Below are 24,836 nucleotides of genomic sequence, written 5' to 3'. Positions count from 1 at the left end.
CCATTCCTTGGTGTGGTTCAGAAATCCTCAGCCACCTTATGAGCTGATACATCTCTGACAACTGCAGAGGTGCATTCTACAGGGCAGGCTTTTCTGGTGCATGTTTTCCATAATGGTGTGGAACACCACACCAACAATGTTGGATTTTCTAGAGAAAAACAAAAGTGAAAAGCAGGTCTGGTAAAAATGAGATTGAAAGAAGGATTTCTAAGTGCTTACAGCTGGCCTGGTACATCTGCTGAAAAAAGGTCCACTCTGTTGGGCTTTCCCAAGACACCAGGCAGGAAGACTGGCCCTTCTTTTAAGAAAAGTGTAAGTCCGAGCTAGTTCTAGTCTTATTTTAGAAAGAAGAGCCTACACTTTACAAAAGCTAAGCTAGATGTGCCTATGCTCTAGTTTCTGTATATGAAAGTGTCTTTTGGACTCACATGCCGCTCTCGCCTGAACCTACCAAACACATAACTCTGCAATTTTAACAACTTTCATGACACCCTTTAGCAGTGTGCCTGTCTGCTGCTGTAGGAAAAAATGCTATATAATGTGAATATGCAGGTCTGCAAGAGGAGGGGTAGAAGAATGAAACATTTAGTTTAGATTAAGTCCCGGTTTCTTGCCTAAGGCCTGCCACCTTGATTCTTAGGTGATGATGTTTGATCGTCTAAACAAGTAGCTCCTGGATGATATATTTGCCTTTTCTCTGTCTCGGAATAACAACTCTATTTACATACTTAATTTCTCTCACTTTCTTCCTGCATTTTATTCTTTGAACCAAATGACCTCCTGAAGTTCATAGTGCATGTATTTTTTCCAAATTATTAACTCCTTAATGTTCTCCAAAACATCTCCCCTCTTCCCTTTCTCAGGTGTCAGCTGCCATCTGGAGCGAGGCGTCCATACATGGCCTTCAGAGAAACACAGCTCCATATTTTAGCTGATTTTTTCAGCCTCATAATCCTTCTACTGGCGGTGAGACTGCCTGATCTGCAGCAAGGAAATGCAGATGGTCCTTTCTGGCTGGCAGAGAATATGTTCAGCTCAGCCTTCGTTTTTCTTCGAGTTGTATGCAAACCATTTCTCCTTGTTGCGCTCTCTTTTGATTTTTCTGTAGTGATTTTATATCCCCTTGGAGAAAGCAGGGACAGGATTGAATTTAGCTGAGAGAAACAAAGAAAGTATAGCCCAGAACATCTCACTTTCCCAAAGCATCCCTGCTTTGCTTGCTATCATGTCTTTTCAGGCACAGGCAAGGCATAATGACTGTTTAATCCAACCTATATGTCTTGCATCCTTTCCCTGTTGCTCAGTGAACTCTTGATTTTTAGAGCTGTGCTTGTATACTGTAGAAGAAAACAGCCTGTGTCAGCTGAAAAGCTCTGGATAGCCATGGAGATTTGAGAGCTACGCTCATTTGCAGTATGAACAGAGAGTGAATTTGGGAAACAGTGCTGGGCAATACAAGAGCAAAATCTATTAAACAAATGGAAGTCATTATTAAGTAAGTGTCCTCTGCAAGTTTATTTTGAAACCTGAATCCTCCAGGCACGTGAGGGTCTCTGAGGAGTCAGAGGTTTGGTTGCTACTGACAGTTTTTTCGTATTCCTGGTGCACGTCTTGATTGTTCTGGATGGTTTATGACACACTTGACATTTTTTATAAAATTTGTGCTGACAGTGGTGCTATTTTCCCCTTTCTCCCTAGCAGAAAAAAGCTATAAACTGTCCTTCCTTCACCAACAAGGTGCTTTTGAGGTCTTAAATCAGAGTTAGGAGTCTTCTTAGTGCAAAGTAGACTAAATAACAGGCTAAAATAATTAAATAACAGGCATTCATCTCCCTGTGAGGCTGCAGTATAGAAACTGGAAGGGGAGCAGCTCACAAGTCCCCTCGCTGCACATTTCTTTCCCTGTTTACAGAGCTGAGAGGTGTTCAGGCTCATAGCAAAAAACCCTCTGCCAATCTCGATTTGCTCCAATAGCGTATTTCCCTACGTTGCATTACCAATGATAGCCTTTTTCTTGGATGTGTGCCTGACTGCAGCTCTCTCCTCCTGCTAACCTTGCTCTGTTCAGTGAATCAGATGGTTTTGTTTTCAGCAGATGTTTCTGCCTCAGATCAGTGGAGAGTCTCTAGATCATTTCTCTCCTTTCTGTAAAGTGATTGAATACCAGCCGGAGGTGTAGCAAGGATATTCTCACCTGCCAAGATTTAAAACAGCTCCATTCATTACTGTATTCACTCATACTCCTGGTGGAGAAGCTTTATGCGTAAAGCTTGAAGAGAACAGCATTACTGCTGTACGTGCCTCTCCTGGAGGCTGACGCTGATGTGGCATAAGGAGAAGTCCCACTGCCGTACCTGCAAGGATCTCATCTACTTGATAGGAGCCTGCTGTGACGCCAGCACAGTGTGCCCTGACAGATAAAAACAGATGAGTCTGTGGCATTAACGACCCGATCTCCTCGTCTCAAGGGTCTTGCTGCAGAGCATGACTTGGGGGAAGGCTGAGCATGTATCTGATAATTAGGAAGGGCTGGCAACCGGCTAAGAAGAGGAATGACACCAGTGTGTTGGTCAACTGATTTCCTAGTTTAGAAGCTTAAAGTAACTAATGAAAATTCTTCAGTTTGTTTTGAAGGTGGTTGGGAATCTAGCAGTGCCCTTCTTGGTGGAGAATAATTCTTGTGAAATGGAAAAGGATTTGTTTTCAGAAGAAATCATTCACTTTTTGCCTTAGGTGAAAAAAAAAAGAGTAAAATTTTGAAGTGCTTATTTTATCAGTAACACTTTGCTGTCAAAAACGTTACTAAGTTTTATTGACCAGCTATTCAAAAACTCTTGTGTCTGGACAAGAAATGAAAACACCAAAATGCTACTGGTTCTGTGTAACTCAGAAACCTGGGCTCATTGCACATGTCAGCTGAAAAAGCTGATTTACTCAAGACCTTTTCCTGCTTCATCCCAGTCACTCAACTGAGAACTTTGCTGGTTGGCTCAGGTTGTGGTCTGTGCTTTCTTTCCAGCTGCCAGGCCCGTGAAGGGGGCCATAGTTCAATCTCATCCTAGGTATTTATTTACCAGTAAAACATGGAAAATAGGTAAGAGAGGAGTTGTGCTTTGTGAACATGAGATCTGTAGTCATATATCTAGACTTACTGTTACTTGGCACCCGGAGCACTGTGTGATAAGGTGCCACATTTCCAAAGACAGTAACAATGGAAATACCAAGAATACTTACTTTTTTCCCTTCAGATGTGCATCTGTAATTTGTAACGGTAATAATATAATTTTACAGCCCTTTTAGCTCCTCTTCTTTTTTATAGATAGAGGAGGAAGATAGGATTGTAGGATCCTTTAGGTCAGAGGGGACCTCAGGAGGTCTCAAGTGCAGCTTTCTGCTCAAGCAAGCTCTGGGGTCAGACCAGTCAGCTTGGGGCTTTATCCAGTCTGGTGCTAAAAACCTCCAGGGTTAGAGCCTACACAAACATCACGTGCTCAGGCTGGAGTCCTTCATGTTACTTGCCACCAGTGGCCATCAAGCAGGTAGAGAGCTGCAGAGGCAAAGGGAAATGGCCCAAGGTGGCACCAGTCTCCCTCCTTGGCCAAGCAGTATGGGCTGGAAGGACCAAATAAGTAATCTCCAGATGTCCCCAGGTGGATTATCCATACATTTCTCTTTGTGTTATTTAACATTCATAGTAAAGAGTTGGGAGACGTAATGAAGCAGCACATGCCACATTGCTAATGAGGCAATGCACTTTAAAAGCATTATAGCATCGTAGCGCTTGAATGAATCCAGCTAAAACCCAGCTAAAAAAACTCCACGCCATTGTGGTACTGCTTGAAAGAGGTAAAGACTTTACTGGTTATTGCAGGATCTCTACCTTGAAACTTGATTCAGGTCTTGAGTATTTTTGGACTCAAGTCTTCTGCTAGCTGTAGGTAAAGAGTACATACCTCCTCTGTCTGGCACAGACCTCTGTCCTCTAATCTGCATCTTTATATGGGGCTCAGGGATTTGGACATTACCCATCCTTCAGCTACCTCTTCGTTAGGCCAGAAAACTTACAATTTGGGGACACTTCTTGTTTACCTAACTCTAACCAGGGCATGTGTGTTGTCTGGCTGATGTCAAGGTACATTTGAGCCCAGTGGGCCTTTTCACTTGCCCCATGGGGCATGTTTTAGCCCCACAAGGTGTCTTTCAAGGATGTGGCCAGTATCAGAGGCTGGAAGAGCTATTCAGGATTTCCCTTGAACAATTTTTTTCTTTCCAAAGTGTGATTTCTATTCAGAGCTACAGGTGTTTGGCAGTCAACTGAATTGTATGTTCTAAACAGTATTCAAGAGTGTATTTATATGTAGGTGTACACATGTATAATAGTGTAAAATACTATCAGTGTGTAAGTTTTTATCAATTTTAGTCTTTATTTTTCTGGATTTGCAACTTCTGTATGAAGTAGCTGTCTTAATTTTTTTTAAATGTATCTTCTTTTATTGTTGTCTTTCAAGCGCATGATTATCATGGGTAAAAAGGGAGATAAGGGAATGATGTTTTTGCTGTTCAAAAGGATGTCAACCTCTGGTTTTGTTCTGTTGTGTTTAATAAGAGATTGCAATGACTGCATGTCCTGATATCACTTACCACATCGCATACCAAGTCTGGTTTTCATTTTAATTAAAAGAATAAATTAAAGTTGACTGGTCACTTCTACTGTTTTATATGTGTTTATAAATATGTATATTTATATATATTTTTTTTTTGGCTAACATTTTGAAATACTTCAAAAATATTTTGAAAAGCCAGGAAATGAAAGCCAGAGCTCTAAAGAGCAAGGGATGAGGATTGCAACTAGAAAATAAATTTTGATGGCATAATCTAACAGCTGTTTAGGGCAGGTGAACAAAATATGTCTTTTCTCAGTTTATTCAGCAGAAAACATCTCAGTGTTTTAAGAGAGATGAAGTTAACAAAGTGTCTTAGAAGGCCTGAGAAAGAAAAATAAATCAGTGTTTCTTAGCTTTTGAAATATGTCAGTAACAAAAGTGTTGTTATGGAAACCCTGAAGATGAGTGTAAAGTTTCTTGTCTGTTGCTTTGTTTTTTTGAGAACTAAGTCTGTGCACTTTGGAGACACTCATAAACCAGAGATGCTGGTACTACCAGGAGCAGAGCCAGCCTCGGGGTCAGCACTCTCCACCTGTCTCCTTCATCTAACTCCCAGCCCAGCTGCCATGTTACAGACCTGCCTTCTTGATTCCTCCCCTCTTTATAAATCATAAAACTGGTTGCTTCCTATTTTGAAAGGTGGTGTGTCACTTATAAAAGAGTTTCAAAATACAGCTGGAGCCTGTTCACACTTCCCACCCTAACTCAGGGTTGCCTGAGGGGCTGCTGTGGCCCATTTTGCTAAAGATTGTGTGCACAGCTTGAAGAAACAAATTCAAGTGTGGATTTATCTGAAGGGATCCCTGAATACCCTGATGTGAAAGCGCCTGTACCCAAGAGCAAGGTGGTTCACGATGCATTCTCGCACCGTATGGGTTTGCTGTGAGCCAGGCTAATAAATTACTCATGGGCTGAATTTATCTTTTAAGTGCAATCTAGTTCTTGCAAACCTCCCATCACAGCAGAGTCCTGTACGTTATATCCATCAGCATATGTATGCACTGGTGGGTCGTGCTCACAAGAGGCTTTGAGCACCAAAAAGGGGCAATTTCCACTTGTGGCATTGCAGTCACAATTCCAGGTTAAGAGCTGCTTAGCCAAAATGGAAATTTGAGACAAACATTGCAGCTTGGCAAGGTGGACTGCGTCCTTCCACAAAATCACTTACTTGGGGGAAAAGCAATCTGTATTTGAGGTTGTTGGGTTTGTTTGCTTTTAAGATTGAAATGTATTATTTGTTGAGGTAAGACTGAGTCAAATTAGACAAGCAAACCCTATGTTCCCCCTAAAGTATTCAGGCTTTTCAATATTTTATCTAGGATAAATATGAAACTTATCTATTCTTTTTGATCACTTTTTTTTTTTCCATATATGGGTTTCAGAAGCAATGGGGTAACTGCGTATGAGGATGAACCAGCAACGTGACCTGTGTGTATCTTGCACTGGCTGCAGAAAAGTGTGTTCTTTTGAATTTCACCTTCACTGTTTTAATTCCTCAAAAATCAAACTCAAACTGAGCAATTCCCCAACATGTAAATCACAATTGAAATATTTCTTGGCACGCTTTGCTATCCACTAGAAAATTGAGAGTGCGGAATTAGCAGCTGCAAACCCTTTTATGTTGAAGTGCTTCTCTATGAGTGTCCTACAGCAGGTAACTATTGGTACAGTGGAGGGACAGTGAAGAATCCTTTAGTGTTTAAGGGAGGACTATGTTATATATATATATTTATGTATGTATGTATACCCTAAATATGCCTCTCTGCAGCAGTCTCCTCTCCCTGCCTCTCTTCACACTGTTCGGCTGTGCCTCGGTGCATTGCCTTCCAGCTCCATGGCTGCTCTTACCCCTGAAATCTGGCTAGCCAAGGGCTTGTGTGGTGGTGCTGCTCCACGACTGGAGCAATGGGTCTTGCTGCATCCCATGCCATATCTTGTCTATCAGCCTCAGCAGTCGTGGGCTTTGAGAGCAAGGATAAACAGATTTGTGCAAACCAAGACATATTGCTTTCGCAAATTATCCTGAACTGCATCAGGCAGGTTTTTTGTAATCCTTCAGCTGATCTTTGGGTGATAAGGTTTCTGTAGTCATGCAATCAATGTGGTCTATTCTTGCTGTTGTTACATGAGTAATGGCATAGTCTGCCACATTGAATCCTACTCAGGAGCCTCCATCTGCACCCCAGTCCATAATTTTTTGAAGATCTTCAGTGAATCAAGCAGACTTGTTGATTTTTTGGGAGGCTGTCCAGTTGAGCGGGAGAAACTAGAATCAGTGCAGTGTAGACAAGAAATTCATGCTAATCTTTAATGGTGCTGTGACAGACAAAAAGTGTCTGGTAATGAGTTGTGGCCAAGGGAAGAGGTTTATGGCCTTGCAAGGCACCTGTGTGACTCCATACTTTGTTAGCACTCTCTAAGCTGACTGTTACAAATCTGGCCCAGACAGACATTTCCTATGTGTGCTAACTGGCTTCTTGCTTCTTCCTTTTTTTTTTTAAATTTTTTTTAAACACCTGGATAATCTTCAGGAATGTTGTACATAAGACAAAATTTGATTTTACTTCAACTGTATTTTTTCATATTCTCTGTCTGCTCAATAGCTATCTCCTTGAGTCCTTGTTATCTTTGTTTGCCAACTCACACCCTATTTTAAGAGGTTTCTCTAGCAGCTTTTTTCACTGTCTTACAGATTTTAATGTAGTCTTAGAGCCTCATTGCAAACAAACTCGTACGGTGCTTGCCAATGCAAGTTGCAAAATCCTACATGCACACCTTTAGGCTGAAACCTTACATAAGAAGTAATTTAGAGTCACAGAATAATTGAGGTTGGAAGAGAGGTCATGTATCCATCCCCCTGAACATATATATTACAGTTGTAAAGATCTTGGAATTTAAACTTGGAAAGAGGGGATATATGTGTGTGTGTGCATATATATGTGTATATTTTTGAATGTTTTATATGGTTTTTGAGGATGTGCATCTCCACTTGGGAGTGGGTCCTCTAGGTTCCACCATTAACAAAATCCTTATAATAATAAAAATCATACTAACAGCAAAAAACCCCCCAAGTTTTAGATCCTCCCAGACTGAAGCCATGTGGCTGGAAGTGTAAGATATCCATTTAATTTGCTTTGGCTGCAGAGTTTACTTGTGAAGGTCATAAGAGAAGATAGTTGAGAATTAACATCTCTGCACAGGCAGAGTATTTCTTCTGGGATAATTCATTAGTAAGCCAGACAGTAACTATTTGCTTCTCCTTTCAAGGGTAATGTTAGCAGTGTGCGTTGCAAGAGGTTTGTTTCACATGGGGATGTTAAAGGTGGTTTAACCATAACCCGTAGAGGCACTTGAACTAAATCTGAAGTGATAAAACAGCATCAGTCCATCCCTTTTACTTCTCTGAAGGTGAAATCTTACTTTGAATTGCTTTGGGCAGATCTTTCATTCTGTTCGGCAGTCTCCAGCATGACTTTTTTTGTCCAACAACCTTGTTTGGTGCTTTATTTGTGCATGTCCACAGGCTACATTGCTGTGTGGTGTTGTCCAAGATGGGCTGACCTCTGGGACAGCTTTGACTGCTTCCTGAGTTCTCTTCCACCAACCAACTCAATACGTCTTTACCCTGGGTTATGTTCTTTCTGCCCTGCCACACTTTTATGTCTCTTGTTGTTCTGCATATTTATTCCCTACTCTGCTGGGTATGCCTTTTGCTCTTTATGCTTTGCTTCACTTTCCTGCCTTCCTCTCATCTAGGTTTTAGTGCCTACCTTTAAAGCCCAGAGAAAGTTTCTTTATCCTTTTTTCAGATGCTCTCAATCCTCCAAGCTCCTCTCTGCCCCTAGGCTGCTGTTACAGATTTTGGCAATCACCTTCTTTATTTCCATTCCGTATTTTTCGAAACGTTTTTGTAGACAGGGTAGAAACTCGGATGCAGATCTGCCATTATCTCCAGTAATCCTTTCTCTAGAGTAAGTCTTGATTGCAATCCAAGAAGTGTTACTGGTATTCACTGCTTCGGGCTGCTGAGATTGTACATGTTGATTCACACTCTCAAGCCCAGTTGCAAAACCATTTCTTAAAAGCAAATGTTAAAAAATAGTCATAGCATGTCATTTTTGAAAAGGCACAACAAAACTTCCCCCATGTTGCTGGCAGGTCCCAAGCAGCAAGGCAAGGTGGGGCAGCGTAGGTTGGTAGATACTTACTGGTTTTTGGACATCTCTTGTGGACATCTCAGCATGGGTTTCTGCTAATGTTGGAGAAGCTGGCATATGTCTTGTCTGCTTAACCCCAGACAAGGTTATCGGGTCAGGGAGCCCAACGACTCCCTCTTCTCCACTGCCCCAGAGCAGCTGGCGATATGCAGTCTTGGGGGAGACTGTCCCACTGGTTCATCAGATTCAGACTGTCTCTCCAAGAGTGTTTATAGGAGGTGAAATAAGTTTGTTCAACTGAAAAAGGGTTTACTGGAGCATACGAAGGGACTTGTCGTAGTTTCACTGGTTACGCCAGCAGGTTTGAGAGTTGTAACTCTTCATGTCTTGCTTCATTTCCCTTGCTCTCATTAGATTTTATCTAAAAAGCAAAAAGCTTACTTTCAGGCCTTTTATAAGTATGTTACACATGAGACTCCGCAGTGTTATTATTCTCAAGACTGACCAGGTGCTGAGCATTGTCAAGACCTGCTTTCAGTTCCCTGTCATTTGCAAAACTTTAAAAGGTTGAGCTTTAAACTTATGCTGCAGATGCCAGCTTAAAATGAAAGTGTTCTGGAAAATAATGTCAGAAGTTGTTTAGTCTTTTCCAGGGAGGCATCTAAGGAAAAATTATATTTTTCTCCATATTCAAAACACTCTTGCAACAATTTGCAATGTTGCCATGTTTTGGAACACAACTTAAAATTTGGCAAAATGTGTATTTTTTTTTTTTCTTTCCCCTTCTTCTGTCAAAACTTACTTACCCAAATTTGGGTAAGGGATAAACGTATCAGGACTTACAGTTCCCACACGTGCATGGGCTGAAAAGCAGCATGGGCTCGGGGCAAGCTCTGGCTTGGTGAGGGCAGGGGATGCTGGGGAAGTGATACTGGGGTGGGATGAGACATGGACCAAAGGGACTAAAACTGGTCTTTGCAGCTTCCTGGGAAAGCGATGGAAACTGGGACAGGGAAGGAAGCAGACTGCTGTTGGTAGGAGCCGCTAGGTTAGCTCAGCTGGCAAGATTTGGTTATAAAAAGCCTACTGTTGCTGATGACTAGCTGTAATGCCACATTGCCTTTTTGTAACTTGATAACCATTGACCTGGCAGTATTAATGACATCCTGTTAAAGCAGATTACAGGTGCACATCTCTGGACTTTGAAACAGCAGACTGGAAATCCCTCCTATTAGACAACTCCAGAACAAGCAAGGAGTGTAAGATCATCGCTTCAGTTTTAACCCCTGATTTTCTTATTTCTCTTCTTTCCCCCACCTTAAGTTTTATTGCTTTCTTTACATGGCCTGTGTTTGTGAGTAATTCATGGAGCTGTGAATTATGAAGCACACTGTCGTCAGTAAAGCCCTGGAGAAAATAAGTTTTCCAGAGAAGGAGACATTGGATAGCAGGGAAAGCCAAAGCAAGGCACTGCTTAAAGCTGCCAGCTGCTTTCAGGGACAACCTGTTTCCATTTTGCATGTGCCATAGGTGAATGCCAGTAAGGCTGAGGCCAGCTGGTTGTGAAAAGTTTGGGTTTAATAAAGTTCCCCATTTTCTGAGCTGAAACTATGATTTGCCAACATGCTGAATATTTGAAAGCTATATTTAAAGTTGGTGGAGTTGAGCTTTCAGAATACAAAGAGTATATTATATGATAAGTATTGTTAAAAGAAATCAAATTAAACTCAAGATTGAGTCTTTTCTATTGGACACTCCAAAGTGGGTGCTTCTGACCTAAATGCCCTTGTCATTGTGTTGATGGGATAACTCATGCATCATTTCAGGTGCAATTCTTGAAATATATGCAGTATTGTTCAGGAAAATGTACAGATCTGTAGTGATATTTCCTAAAGAAAACTAATTACAAATAATTATTGTTCTGTTTTCAGAGGAGAGCTTGAATAGCATCCAACAAATAAAGCTGCAGTCCAAGTGTGAAACAGCACGGGTGAAATAAAATATTGAATAGTCATTCATGAATTCTACACTGAATTGTGGGAATCCCCCTCCCACCCCTCCTGTCATTTTGGAGTTACATGATGAAATCTATATCCTAATGAACATGTGAGATCACGCTGAACTCTGCTTTGTTTTTTCCTAATTTCTGCAGTATAAAGTGTTTTTGTTTTTAAACCTTGCATGGAGGTGCAATGAATAATTAGTATCCTCCCAGGAGAACCTGCCTTTTTTTTTCCTAAGGGTCTAGGAACTGAAAAGGAACCAATAATGTGAATAATGATAAAACCGATTACTCTTATCCATGTCTCAAAGGCATTGCTGGGATATACAATTGAAAATAAAGAATTAGGCCTTCCAGATGTCTCCTGTTTATATTTAGGAGCAGAAATAGAGAAATACAAGCTAAAATGTCACTGTCCCCTTCCTAATGTTAAAGGCTTTACTGGACAACAGAAGAAAGTGTATGTTATTGAAACCTCATGCTGTATAGAAATGCACTTTGGATTCTTAGATATCCTATCAGATATTCTTTTATCTTTAAGAAACTAAGGGGCTGATTTGGGCTTATGAGTCATAGAAGACTTTGACTTGAAATACAAGTGGCTTTAGTGCCTCTAAGCTGGGAGGAGAAAGGGAGAGCTGGTAATGCACCACAAGAATTTTGCCCATTATATAAATTACACGCAGGCTGACAAATTCCTCAAGTCAACTTAATCTGTTTTCTTCTGTGTCCAGAAAGAGAAAATGACCATTTAATTATTGCGAGAAAAAATTATCCTACTAATTGAGAGAGTCACATTAGTGCAATTTAGTTTATCATTCGATTTATCTGAGGAACTTGGGTGCAGTTCAGCCAAAGATGTTATTTAATGTTTAATTGGATGGACCGAAAGTGACAAAGCACCAAATGTCCTCATCAAAACAAATATGGCCTGTGTGCTTTGCTGGTGTTATAATATAGGACAAAATTGATCTTGCTTTGTTCCTATGTGCTTCAATCATCTGTATTTTTACTTTTCTATGCTTACAATAACCCATATTTAACTTTGCATCCTAGGGAAGCTATACAGTAACTTGTAAGAGCAATAACTTGTCAGAGCAAATGCTGATAAGAGCATTTTCCATGTATAGACTATTTCCCAGGAACTATTTCCATCATTCCTGAAATGCAGCCTCAAGGTAAGAACCGTGCCCGCTGACAGCCATGGTTTTATTTTCACTGCATCGCCTGAGCACAGGATAGTGGTGCTGTGATCTGGGCGGATGCCACAAATGTGAGGCTGGGGAAGACTAGCTGAGAGCAATTCAGTGTCGGCCTATTTTAAGAAGGGCTTTAAGAAAAAAAAAAATCATGGATTTATTTTTAATATTGTTAATATTCATCATTAGGAAATGTAATACTCTACAGCCACCACAGTTAGGACAGAGTGGCTTGGGCACAACCCCATGAATAACGCAGACCATTATTGGTCTGTGTTTTGAAACAAACAAATATTAACAAATCTTAATCGGACTGACTCTGATGTCAACTAGCCACTTAGCAATTGAAGTTGCAACTACAATGTAATTAGCACAGAGAGTTTAATTTGCAAAAGCATGGCTCTGGCCAAGAGTCCCAAGGCTTGGGAAACGCATGGTAGGGACCAGGGCAGCAAGGGAAGCTGTTCCCTCGTGGATTTCATAGGAAAAGCTTCATTTCCCAAAGTCTTACTGCACCTCCCTGAAATCTTGCAAACCAACTCTGTTTTTCAAGCTGACTTGAGTTACAACCAAAAGCCATATGTATAAAACTGCAAAACTGGCTGTTCCAGAGCTGTCATGGAGCTGCCCTCAGTGGTGGGGTACAAGATCATCCTGGTGATTTGAGGCTGCTATAGTTTTATAACACACTTCTTTTTTCAAAGCAATGCTTTACTGGTAGCAGCTGGGACTTACTTGTAGCTGCCCAAGAGGAGCATCACGCTTACTACAAGGCTTCTGTTCATCATTCAGAGGAGTTGCATCCGTTGGAGTTGAACAGTGCATTTAAGCATGAGTAACAGTGCAAACAACATTCCGCGAACATATTAGGAGGCAGCAAGAATGGATGAATTTAGCTGCACCTACCACAAACAATTCTGTTTCCTCAGCTAATTTACAAGCTGCTAAGAAAAGTTGCGAGTTCTGGTTGACAAGTGAAAAAATAGATGGGAAAGATGGCAAAAGTGTTTGGCAATGCAGAAATTTTACGCCTTCCTGAATGGCATTTATATAAAAATCTGTGCAAAGGAATGAGGATAAGGCTTTACTGTCCAGGAGGATCACTGGGAAAAATAAATGCGGATAAAAGAGGAAGGTTGCTGGTCTTTGAATCCAAGGAATGAAGGTAGAAAATTCCCAGCATAAAAATTTATTTAGCCAAAGGTTGGATGTGATTCAAATAACAGAGCCTGGAAAAAGAACCAAAGAGCCTCCCATGTAATTGAGACTTCTGAGCGTCTGCCAAACCCCAAATATTTTGAGTTTATGCATGGCTAAACTGGCTTCTGGCAGCTGTTTCTACTGGGAGCAGGCTGGTGGCTTCTGGAGGTATTGTTCTCTTATGTATCCTCACACTGGTCACTTCCTCATATTTGTTGTGAGAAAGCCAAATGGATGGCACCCTTTGAGCTAAAGAATTGATTCATAAAACTTGCCTTGCTGAAAGTGTGCGTCAGAAACACCGACGTGATGTGGCAAAGGCCCATTTCACTGCTTGCAGGACCATTAATGAAGTGACTCATCAGTCAGATGATATCAGGGCATATTTTGTCCATGTAGGAATGGACAAGAATAGGGACTTGAGGTGAATCCAAAGTATAGCCACCAAAATACAGCTGCCAGCCTTTACTCTTGGTAAGTCCTCCATGCTAGTGAAGACAGATTTCTATTTTATTTTATTTTATTTTATTTTATTTTATTTTATTTTATTTTATTTTATTCTCTGTCCATATGAAAAAAACTTGCATTATTCCTCCATCAATATGGAATAGTTTCTTACAGCTGACAGAAAAATGCATAGTTTGGATGCAAGCTAAAGCTCCACAAAATCAGCTCAGCTGTAAATTAAATATAAATGTTAAATTCAGTAATGCTCAATATTTCAGCAGAAACACAGCATTTTCCAATCTTCTTGCCTCGAGTAAAGCATCACTTGCATTATTTAGTATTTGTCTTATGGAGATGTCAAAGGAAGTTGCAAATTTATCTCCATTAATTGATCAATATTGTATTTAATTTCTTTTGGTTTCTTTATGTGGTTGATATCTTGAAGAAAGCAATTTATTTCATACATGGAAAACTGCACTGCGTAGGCTGCCAGCTAGGAAAAGAGAATGGGTAAAATTCCTTCTGTTTATAGCTGTGTTAGACCCTTTATTTCCATAAGAGGTGAATTTGGCTCACGGTCTGGGGAGTTTATTGTTAGGTGTTTAATGTTCCAGATTGCTTAATTACACAACAGGAGAATGGGAGACTTTTTCCAGTACAATAAATTGTAATTAAGCAGCACATCTATTACTAAACCCTACTGAAAGAGAAGCAGCCTACCCATATCTCTTCTCTTGCTGTAGTGTCAAAGATGGAATACCTTCACCTTTCAATTCCAGCCTTCCTCAGGCTACTGTTCTGTTCAATCCTTCTCTTATGTACTTTGAAAAAAATAGATTTATTTTCTCCTGCAGCAGCTGAGTTTGTCTAATGAAGTCTTTTGCGGACTGTTTTGTGGCTTGGTAGAAGAATATAGCTGTCTGAGGAGGACCGGGGAGCTGCTTGGCTCTAGCATCAGAAGCATCGCAGAGCTCTGGAAGAGGGGAGAAGGAACAGCAGAGGTGGGCTTGGAGCCATAAAACACCTTCAGCCTTGTAGCTGGGGGTGGTGGACCAAGGCAAAGGTTACTCAAGTGGCTCCTTGTGCTCTGACCACCTCTCAAACCGGTCAGTTCATTCCTAAAGATCTCTTAGAGACTGCATTTGGCAGTGTCCAGAGGCTGCAAAGCTTGTGAGCAAGGAGCACCTCATCCTTGCTGGAAACCCCACAAGGGCAACCCCACGGCACCCCATTAAACACCAGGAGGGGCAGTGGAGAAAGGCAGCATACTTTAACCCAGAAACTTTAATTTGCATTACTTGTGGTGCAGAGGTGGACCAGGCTGCAGTGGGCTTTGTGCCCTGGGCTTAGCGTGGGGCAGAAACGGTGTCATCATGAGCTGTTGTTTGCAATAGTAATGCATCCTCAGTGCCAAGGCACTGCCTTTTGGTAGCGAGAAGGTCACTTGGGATTAACCGAGAGCTGTTTTGCACCCTGAGGGGAGAGCTGCCACTTGGTCACAAGGTGGGCATGTAAAATACAGCCTCTCTAAGGCATTGCTTGTGTTCCTATGAGTGAAACCTTTCCTTTCCGCTGTGGGTCTAGAGGAGGAGAGTCATTGTTGCTTTGCAGGAACAGAGGATGCTTTCATGTTCAAACTGGTTTAGGGAGGCTTTTCTGAAACGACGTAATTTCCATCATCGTCACATTCTTGCCTGTATCCACATATTTTGCTAGGAAGTCTTCTCTATGCTTTTTAAATTAGTATTTTAATTTCTTCACCAATATGCTTCTTCCATACTGGGGGAAGTGGTTGATGCAGTAAAAGGGTTGTGAAGACTGTAGTAACAATAATCTGTGCAACATCATGCTTTCCAACCCAGATCTCAAAGTCCTTTGCCAAAATCAGGCAGGAATTTGTCTTCAGGGTATGGCAATGAGAGCTCAGTTTTCTATATGTGAAAAGTAGGCTGTAAATTGATGGGAACTGAGCTAATATTTCTGTGTATTACTCCAGAGAGCTCTTTCCAGCCCCAAGGCACTCCTTTCCAGCATCATCTCTCCCTCATGGGAATTTTCATCTCGTCTTCCTCTCAATCCTTGGAGAGCATCTGTGAATGATGAAGCATTGACTTGTTATCATGTATGATCATGAGTGAACCACATGATTTTTTAATAGAGTGAGAAATGCTTCCCCCCCAAAAAAACCCCACTGAGCTGTAAGAGTCAGAACCCAGCTTCTTATTTTTAAGTCCTTATAAGAGAAAAAATGGAATATGGGAATATACGTAGCTTTCTTACAAAGATGAATGATCAGCATGGATTGCTTTGGGAAGCAGCAGATGACATCTTGAGCAGTGGGACAGATCTCAAAATGCTTTTGAATAATGTGATCTATTTGTGCATTACTGTTCAGATTTGGCTGTCTTTTCTCTGGAACTGGTTATGACTTCATGAGCTAAAAGTGAGGTAAACTCATTCCCTTTGCGGATATTTGCTGTAGAGCTTTTTGCAGAAATATCCCCATTTCAGCTCTGCTGAAACTCAGTTCTATTAAAAAAAAAAAAGTATTCTTCAAAATCATTTAGGAGTCTCTGAAGTGTGTGAGGCACCGTGAAAGTTTGATTTTGCTCATTGTTGAAATAAATATCTCTATATATGAACAAATGAATCAAGCATTTATAAAAAAAAAATGATAAAAATAAATTGACTTTTAAAGGGAAGTTAACCTATACAAGGAATGGGATTGGGGTCAATTTGAAGCTAATAATAAATCAGCAACCTCAGAATATAATTCTCAGGGTTATTTATTAGCCCCGAAGTATTATGTTGTGTATTTTAGTATTTCTGTCATTGCTTACTGTGTGAATATAGGTGAGTGCATACTTGGGAGACCTTTAATAGGTGCTAACTGTGCAGTATCAATGGCTAGTATTAATACTCAATGTGATGGATGCCATATCCTTATACTTTGTTTGCCTTTACACATTGCCATCCTATGTACTTCTACCTGCTGTGATGGGAGCTGCAGAACTGTGCACACCGCGACTGCCAGCCCACCGTAACTGGCCAGCGTCTCCCAAAGGAAATGGCATTTTCTCCTCCTCATATATAAAGTGTGTGTGTGTGTGTACATATATATATATACACACACACACACATGTACTTATATAAGTAATCAATTATAAGTATACTTGCTGCTTTACTAGTGATAGTTTTAGAGACTTGCTCTTGATATTGAAATATATACTTGCTTTCTGGTAGTAATTTCATAGTAGCATGTTATATATATATGCACAAACTTTTCTTATTAGTCATAACTTGTAATAAAGAAATTTTAATAAAAACAACCCTTCCCCCCCAAAACTCTCTGTGCTTCTGTATTACAGAATACACTGCTGCAATCTTGACACTCCCACAGGCCAGGTAACTTTTAGGTCATGATATTTATCAAACAATAACTTTTAGTTTCATAAATAACAAGATTTTTTTTAGAATGCAATTTTTTTAATGAGCACTAGATCTTGGGATGTATGGCACCAGACAGTGTAAGACCTCTCTCCCTCCAAAATACTTTGTGCATTTAAAGGCACCCTTTGAAGTTTGCCCTGCCTTAATACAACACCTTCTTCTATTCACCTCTACATACCGTTACCCTCTTTCTTTATTCTGCTATGGAAATATTTGATGTTTTCTGCTGAATTTGAATTAATCTTATTATGTGCCTAGTAGGGATATGGTGTCTAAACTTGTTTCAAAGTCCTCAAAGTTTGCTTTTTCTCATTGGTGTGGCATTTTGGTAGAGTAGCATGGCTAGGCTGGAGTCATTCTTGCTTTGCGGGATATCATGGGTATAGTGGTGTAGATTTACACACAGATACGTAGGGCTGACAGGACTGTATTTTAGAGCATGTATATTATGTAGGAGAAGTTTCTTTTTGTGATGGTGGTCTTGCTTTGTGGTGAGTACCTCTGGATTCCCTCTGCAGGAGGTAGGGTTGTATAATCTCTTATCAAATTAATTGGAGTTACTTATTTTTGCAAGCATTTGAGGCCCAGTTTGGTATCTAATGTACAAATGCAGATAGCCATAAGGCAGGTAAGAGCCTGTAAACACTGATCTTCCCTCTTGCCACGTATAGACCCACAGAGAGCAAGTCAGTGAGGCACTGCGGACTGGTGTAGCAGGATCCCTTAACATTCTGCTTCCCAAATTTGGATGAGAGGAGGCTTTTTAGTGACAGATAACATGTGAAATTCTCACTTTTCAGTCTTGCACTTTATTTGTTACAGCCTAAATGGTGGTTGTAGGTGTGATAACCCCGTGTTCCCCCCATGCTTCTTGTCATGGCATCACTTGTGTGTGCAAAAGGTGGTGGGACCATCTTCAATTCCTTCCCTTCTCCCAGCTCTTGTTCCTCAGATGTCCTTTGAAACTCCCAGACTGGCCCTGAGCTCTTTCTTTCCATTCAAGCTTTGCTTTTAAATCCCCCTTACATGTCTCCTCTCGGCACAGTATTGGTAAGCAGATAAAGCAGACTTGCTCACGTAAGATGAAATGTTCAAAAAGGAAAGGTACAGTGAGATGGGAATTAAATAATGGCCACAGGTCAAAGTAATTTTCCTTTGATAATAGCTGTGTTATTCATGGATGAGTGCTCTCAGGGATTAGTTTCTCAGTGAAAATGAGCAAAATTACTCCGTGGTTTTCATATGTGGTGTTAAAGACCTAAATCTTTTCCTTTTTTAATACAAAAATTGGAGAAAATTTCACCTGAAAGTGTAATACATGAAACAAAGTTCCCATTGAGCTTAGTGTACTAGTATTTCCTGACTGTACAGATAGCCCACTAAAAAACCTCAAGTGTTGAAAGCTTATATACACAACAGTTGGTTTTAACCTTTTTCTGAGTTTGTGTTCTCCTTCATAATACATTTAATTGGTTTTCAAGTTGTAGGGCTCTTGTGTTTTTATTCACAGTATAATCAAATACATTTTAAAACTTAAGTCTGAAAGAACTTAATTTCCCTTTAAAATAGTCTTTTTTTTTCTTTTTTTTTTTTTTCCCCCCTCACAGATGGGAAGGTTGAAGTGACAAAAGAAGGTGTGAAGCTGTGCACCATGGGACCTGGCAAAGTATTTGGGGAGTTAGCCATCCTCTACAATTGCACCCGAACAGCAACTGTCAAAAGTAAGATCATTTTTTTAACTTGGATGTTGAATGACTTGGGATATCATTGGGAAGTATGGTTCTTCTCATCTCTTCGGAGTTGCAGCCTCTGTTAGATGTTCCACTTTCTTAATTAAACTCTTTAGGGCATTGATTATAGTATTGAATTTAGCCACTGTGAGCAGGAAGAAGATGCAAAAGAAGTGCTTCACTGGATTCTTTTGCTCAGGTTTGTTTACATAGGGAACCTCCTACATTAACACAGCACGGTTGATGCTACCTTATGCAGAGGAGCCTGTAGCTAATACCATAGGTTTCCTTATGATTCCTGCTGAATTTCATGATATATATAGCTGTTCCTTAGAAGAGCAAGGGAAACTCAGTAAGTTAAGCTTATGTATTTTTTCAGGACAAGTTATTGTTTTCCCCCTAAACTGGCTAAACAAAAAACCTGGATGGCACTGATCCCCTACTCTTACATCTCCAGCACTTATCCTGTAATCTGGTTTATTTTATGAATGTTCTGGGCAAAAGCCTGGATTGCACAATAAGTAGAGGAAAAATCACATTGCTATGTGATAAAACATAAATGTGTTTTCATTTCAATTCAGATTAATAGTTGAGATTTGAGATATATGATATCACAGTCCTCCTTGATCTTGAGGATAAAAGTTTATGGTGACATCTTAAGCAGAGAGGTTTTATAGGTGATGATAAATAGTTCTGTGGCTTAAAGACACTGTAGGGGAAAAGTTAGAAGGGTACAGATGGGATAGAATAATACAAAGACAAACAAGTGGTACCAAAATAATGAGTCATGTGAGTCCCTGTTAAGAAGAAAGCCTTTTAGAAATACCTAATTTTGGTTCAAAAAGAGAGAGAGAGGAAAAGAACAAATGGGCAGGAATGACAAAATGGGAAAAGATAACTAGATTTTTTTGTGAAGAACATGGTGTTCTACATCATTCTGAAGAACTTGACTGGCGTACTCTATTTTCACGTGCACAAACCTTGCCTTTTTACAAGTATTTTTCATTGCAGGTAAATCCTTGGCTATGATATAGTCAGTTCATCAGTAGCACATTTCATGCTTCAGACTAATCCAAATTATTAGCAAGTGCTTTGGAGTAATCCCAAATGATGTAGCAATGTGCTAACTGTACAAGTCATGCCTAGCTTGATGGGGACAGCCCCAGCCCCAGAGACCTCCAGGCTACTTCAGACAGTGTGTTGGGCTGCTCTTTGATGAGATGCTTTATCTCCTTCCTCCTAGTCCACCAAGGAACCAACGGGAACATGGGTGCGAATGGTGGGAGGCACATGTTGATCCACCCTCTCCTCCCTATACCTTCCTGCCCCCTAGGCACATTTTCCATGTACAGCCTGTTTTTCTGACCCATTAAAGGTTTGGGGGATTGATGATGGCGATGAATTCAGATAAGCTGCAAGCTTATGTGATAAACACAGTTACAGAAAGTTGGAAGGAGCAGAGAAAGAGGGGAGATGGTCAAATCCTAGAAAAGGAAATGAGGGGATGAGTATTGCTTAGTTGCCCTTAGAAACGCAGAGCTAAAAGGCACCTGATCCTCTAGTACCACGAGCACTACATCATATAATCCTGCATAGTCACACTGTTCCTGTGTCCATTTTCAACCTGTTTGTACAAGTGACTCCAACAGGAAATAATACTGGCAGCAGTTTTTACTATCAGTTTTGCTGTTACTCACTTTTTCATGTACTAAGTCTCCCCTCTTGAGCAAACTTCCAGATTGCCACTTGGCACGTAGTTTTACCGAATCCTTTTTTCCTGGTTAAATTGGGGGCCGTAGTAAGGTCACTTCTACAACTGTCCTCAGAGATATCTTTCTTCAAGAAAGAGGTGTCTGCATTTGTTGTTATGGTCTCGTCCTTTCCCACCGGCATCATAAAATTATGATAATTACACACCTTCTTCTGCTGGCAGCTGTTGGGCATGTAATCTCATTTCCAATGCCAGCGAGTAACTTTTAGGTATTTTCTCTCTCATTATTGCATGAGTAAGTAGCAGTTGTGATTGTAATTGGCTTTATATCCTTTCAAGTGCGGTGGCACACAAGGTCACAGCTTGACTTTGGGGAACTGTTTCAGCTAGACCTAACTGAACAGAGGTCTTGGAGGTATGCAGATCAATTTAGGGCATATTATTGACTTAAATTGTTGCTGCTGCTGCTAATAAACAACTTCAAACATTTGTTTGTTCTTTTGGCTAAATGATAAATAAATGTCGTAAATCTCTAGAAAGACGAATGCTAGTAAATATTCCATTAAGTCTTATGATAACTTTGATCATTACAAGGTTTATTTCAGGAGAAATGAACAATTGATGATTGTAATGAGAATAGACACCCCATCAACATACATGCTGGGGATGGTGAAGATGTGTCAAGGGACATCATCCAACTTTCATTTAGAGAAACACTTTAAGTCAGGGCTTCCCAATTTTCACGAGATAGATTTCCATTACCGCCAGAGTGTCAGAAGTGTTTTTTTGATGTGCCTGCCAGTACTTCATTACAAAGATGTTAAGTATTTCTTTTTGAAAAATGAAGTTGCAGCAAAGACTGAATGAAGGATGCATTATGGTAGTGTGATGCTCAGTGTTGCCTTTGGGCCGTAATGATGCGTCTGCTGTGTTGACATCTCTTGCTGTAACTCGTTTGTATGTGTACTCTTGCTTTGGCTTTGTAAATAATAAAGTTTTTAGTGTCATTACTCACTGCATTAGTCTACATAGGCTCTTCCACTGGTGCTCGCTCTGTAGGAGATTGCAAACTTAAAGGGATAAATCACCTTAGGAAGGACTTGGTCTTTTAAAAATAATTTAGAAGACTTTAAAATTTAATTATTCTCATCTGACTCCTGTTTCAGTATGACCTCTTCAATAAGACAACGCAGGTCTTTGGAAAGCCTGTCCCAAGAGAATTGTTATAATATTTTTCCAATATTATTGCAGTCTTAAATAAAAGCAGGATAGAGTTTAACCAGGGCCTGTGAAGAAAGAGTGACCAAACCCTTGAGTGTTCAGAAGCACTGAGGAAGGTAGGGCCACATCTCATGACGTGTGGCCTCATCTTTAAGATAACTGCTTACAGTTTTTTTGACATCCGATTTTTTTGGTTATTCTGAAGCTTTTGCTTTACGTTTCCAGATATTACGGAAAGAATAATTGTTCTTTCTGGTGGAGACTGTTCAGTCTGATGCTCCAAGTATTGTCACTGTCATGGCTTTCTAAAGCGCTGGTGTTCACAAATCAGCTTCCATTACAGCGAAATCCAAATCAGCAGCTAATTTCTTCCTCTGTCTGTATTGATTATCCAGAGTTTCAGATGCCTACATGCAAAACTTGGTGCTACTTGCAATTTAAAGCAGAATCACAGACTTTCCTCCCTGATTCCAACAAATAATTAAATTCAGTGCATTTGAATAAGGAGAACTCCACTCATTATGGATAAATTATGTCACACCTAAAATGATGTCTCTAATCCCCCTGGGAGAGTGGTATTCTCCAAATACACCTGTTTACCTATATATCTCAAATTGTTATTGTCGTCTTTTTGAGGATGCTAGTTGAGTGTCTTAAAATAGTAAAGGCAGTAAGCTGTGTTTTCAGATCATTCAGAAATAACGTTGTTGACTCAGCGTGTGATCCAAATATTAAAAATAATGCTCGGTTTTGTTGTTGTTTTCATTTACCTCTGCTCTGGCTGGCTACTTTCTCCCTGTGAGTCACCACCACCTATATAGGTTAACAGGCTGAATGCTGGCATCCCTGAAAACTCTGCCTTGGTTGCCTGTTAGCACCAAGGCAAACATCGGCCCATGGGTGACTTGCTGTGATTAGGAGCCTGCTGCCCTTCTCTTCCTGTCCATGGGTATAGTATTAGTGCGGGAGTCCAGCGATGGTACGGGAGGCTGGACAAGGGATGTGGGGGTGCACCTTGGCTTTACCCAAGCCACCCAGCTCAATGTTAGACTCCATTAATTAGGAATATTTCCTGTACACCAAGAAAGGTTTTTGTCTTGCTCATTGCCAAGCAAACAGGATTTCCAAGTGTGTTATCGTAAGAGTCTGAAAGAAGCAAAAACGTATTAAAATTCAAATGTGGTTTTGCTTATTAGTAACATGGGTGGTAGATGGAACTATGAGATGTCCGAACCCCCCCCCCCCCCCAAAGACAAAAACCCCCACCCCAGTTGAATTCGGGTTGTATATAAAACTTTGTAATTCTTTATTTGATAACACAAAATATCTTTTTAGTAAGTCAAAATTTATCTGCTGTTAATATAGTGCAGTAGTTCTCATTCCTCTTAAAGAATAATCTCATGCGCAGAGTTAAGTAATATTTTTACAGAGCACTGATTTTGTAAAAGGAGTGGATTCTTCATGCACTAAGGATATTATATTTATTTGAGAGGTGGCCTTAGCATCTGAAATTATATTCTCTCGGGGGCAGAATTTAGATAAAAACTTCCCACAAAAACATCTCGATACAAGGCTGCCAGTTTCAGTAGAGTTATACTGAACACCAGTCCCATGTTTTTAGGAAAATATTATCAGCAAAAAAAAGAAAACACAAGCTGAAGTTGTTAAACTGTAAGTTATGTAAATATTTTTTCTGGTGAAACTAAGGTTGCCTCCTCAAAAGCCAGCACAAGAGTTGCTCAAGCTCCTCTGCTTATCACCAGTGCTAATTGTACAAAACTCGGTGCTGCACAGTGTGATTAAGGCAGTAGTTTATCAATTTATTGCCAAGCTTGGATGAGTTTGAATTTCCACCACTGTTTTTTTAATGGAGTCCTATGGAAATACTTCCCTAGCTTGCTAGCTGCAGCCCCAGAAGTTACCCTAACTTTACAAGGAGCTTGGTAATGTGGATAATTTGCAAGGAAAAATAAGGCAACAGTCAGTTGCCAATTAAAACTGCAGAGACTCATTAAAAGCCTTTGAGAAGGATGTTGCCTTCATATGTTCTCTTCTAACAGTTATGGGAGCTAGTGTAAAGTTTGCTCAGACCTTCTTAAAACAATCACATATGTTGGAAAGAAGTTGACATTAGATATTCAGCCATTTGATCAAAACATTTCTGATGTTACAGATATAAAACCCAGGTTGGCCAAGCCAGAGATGATCAGGTTACAGATCAGTCTGGTGTGCCTGCTAGGAGATAAATGGATATATCCTTGGAGAAAGTAATTTAAACCCTCCCTTTCACTGCCTATATTTTTCTCTGACCTTTACGGTTTTTGCCAGGTAACGTGACAAAGTCGAATTGGATTATTCCTCTAAGGGAAAGACAACAAGAGAAAATGATGTTGAGGACAATGGACAAGACATAGCAGAACTTTTTTTCCTCTCTTCTTGTTCAGTAGGCAGGAGCATCTTCAGTATGGCGTCTCCATGGCTCAGGAGACACAAGCATAGGGACGGGTGGTCCTAACCATGCAGCACAGGGCAGTGAAATTTTAACCGAGAGACAGTCTAATGAAAGAGAACATTCTGAGATGGGAAGAGCAAAATGAAAAATTGATACAACACCTGAGTTCATTGTGTACCTGAAATGTCAACAGGCTTGTCAAAGGCAAAAATAAGAGCTGGTTAAGGAAGCAGGGCAAAAAAGAGGAAATACTGAAGGATTCATCGTGGGGTGTATTGATACTTACTGGATTATTAGTTATTTTTAAATAGTAAGGAGTACCGTGGCATGATGCAGATGGGAATGACCCACCATGAAAAGTTTCAGTCCAAGGTTGGGCATGCTGTTGCGTCCTGCCTAGTGGCATGCAGGTAGCATCCACCTGACAGCCCTGGTGTGAAATTGTGTGTTGTCGTTCTTCCTCTACACATAAACTTTTCTGAGTGAAAATAAGAAGGTCCAGAAGCCAGGCTATCTACTTGATGGACAAATTCTGGTACAGTTTGGGGCATTTCAGGTGCTGCAGCTTGCTGTTGACTGTAGAAACCAGCCAAGGCAGCTTCT

The 24,836-nt window shown here is 40.4% G+C and overlaps 1 protein-coding gene across 2 annotated transcripts in view; it reads left to right on the top strand.

Moving 5' to 3' along the window:
• PRKG1 (protein kinase cGMP-dependent 1) overlaps positions 1-24,836 on the top strand; it is a 534,317-nt gene that overhangs the window by 179,770 nt on the left and 329,711 nt on the right. For both annotated transcript variants that reach the window (XM_052799366.1, XM_052799365.1), the window contains exon 3: positions 18,727-18,840. In XM_052799366.1, coding sequence (XP_052655326.1) covers positions 18,727-18,840 — 114 coding nt within the window. The remainder of the gene's footprint in view (positions 1-18,726; positions 18,841-24,836) is intronic.

The sequence above is a fragment of the Harpia harpyja genome, chromosome 10, assembly GCF_026419915.1.
Source record: "Harpia harpyja isolate bHarHar1 chromosome 10, bHarHar1 primary haplotype, whole genome shotgun sequence".
In the NCBI taxonomy this organism is placed as follows: Eukaryota; Metazoa; Chordata; class Aves; order Accipitriformes; family Accipitridae; genus Harpia; species Harpia harpyja.
The sequence above is the reverse complement of the archived record's forward strand: the minus strand, read 5'-3'. Positions and strand labels throughout refer to the sequence as shown.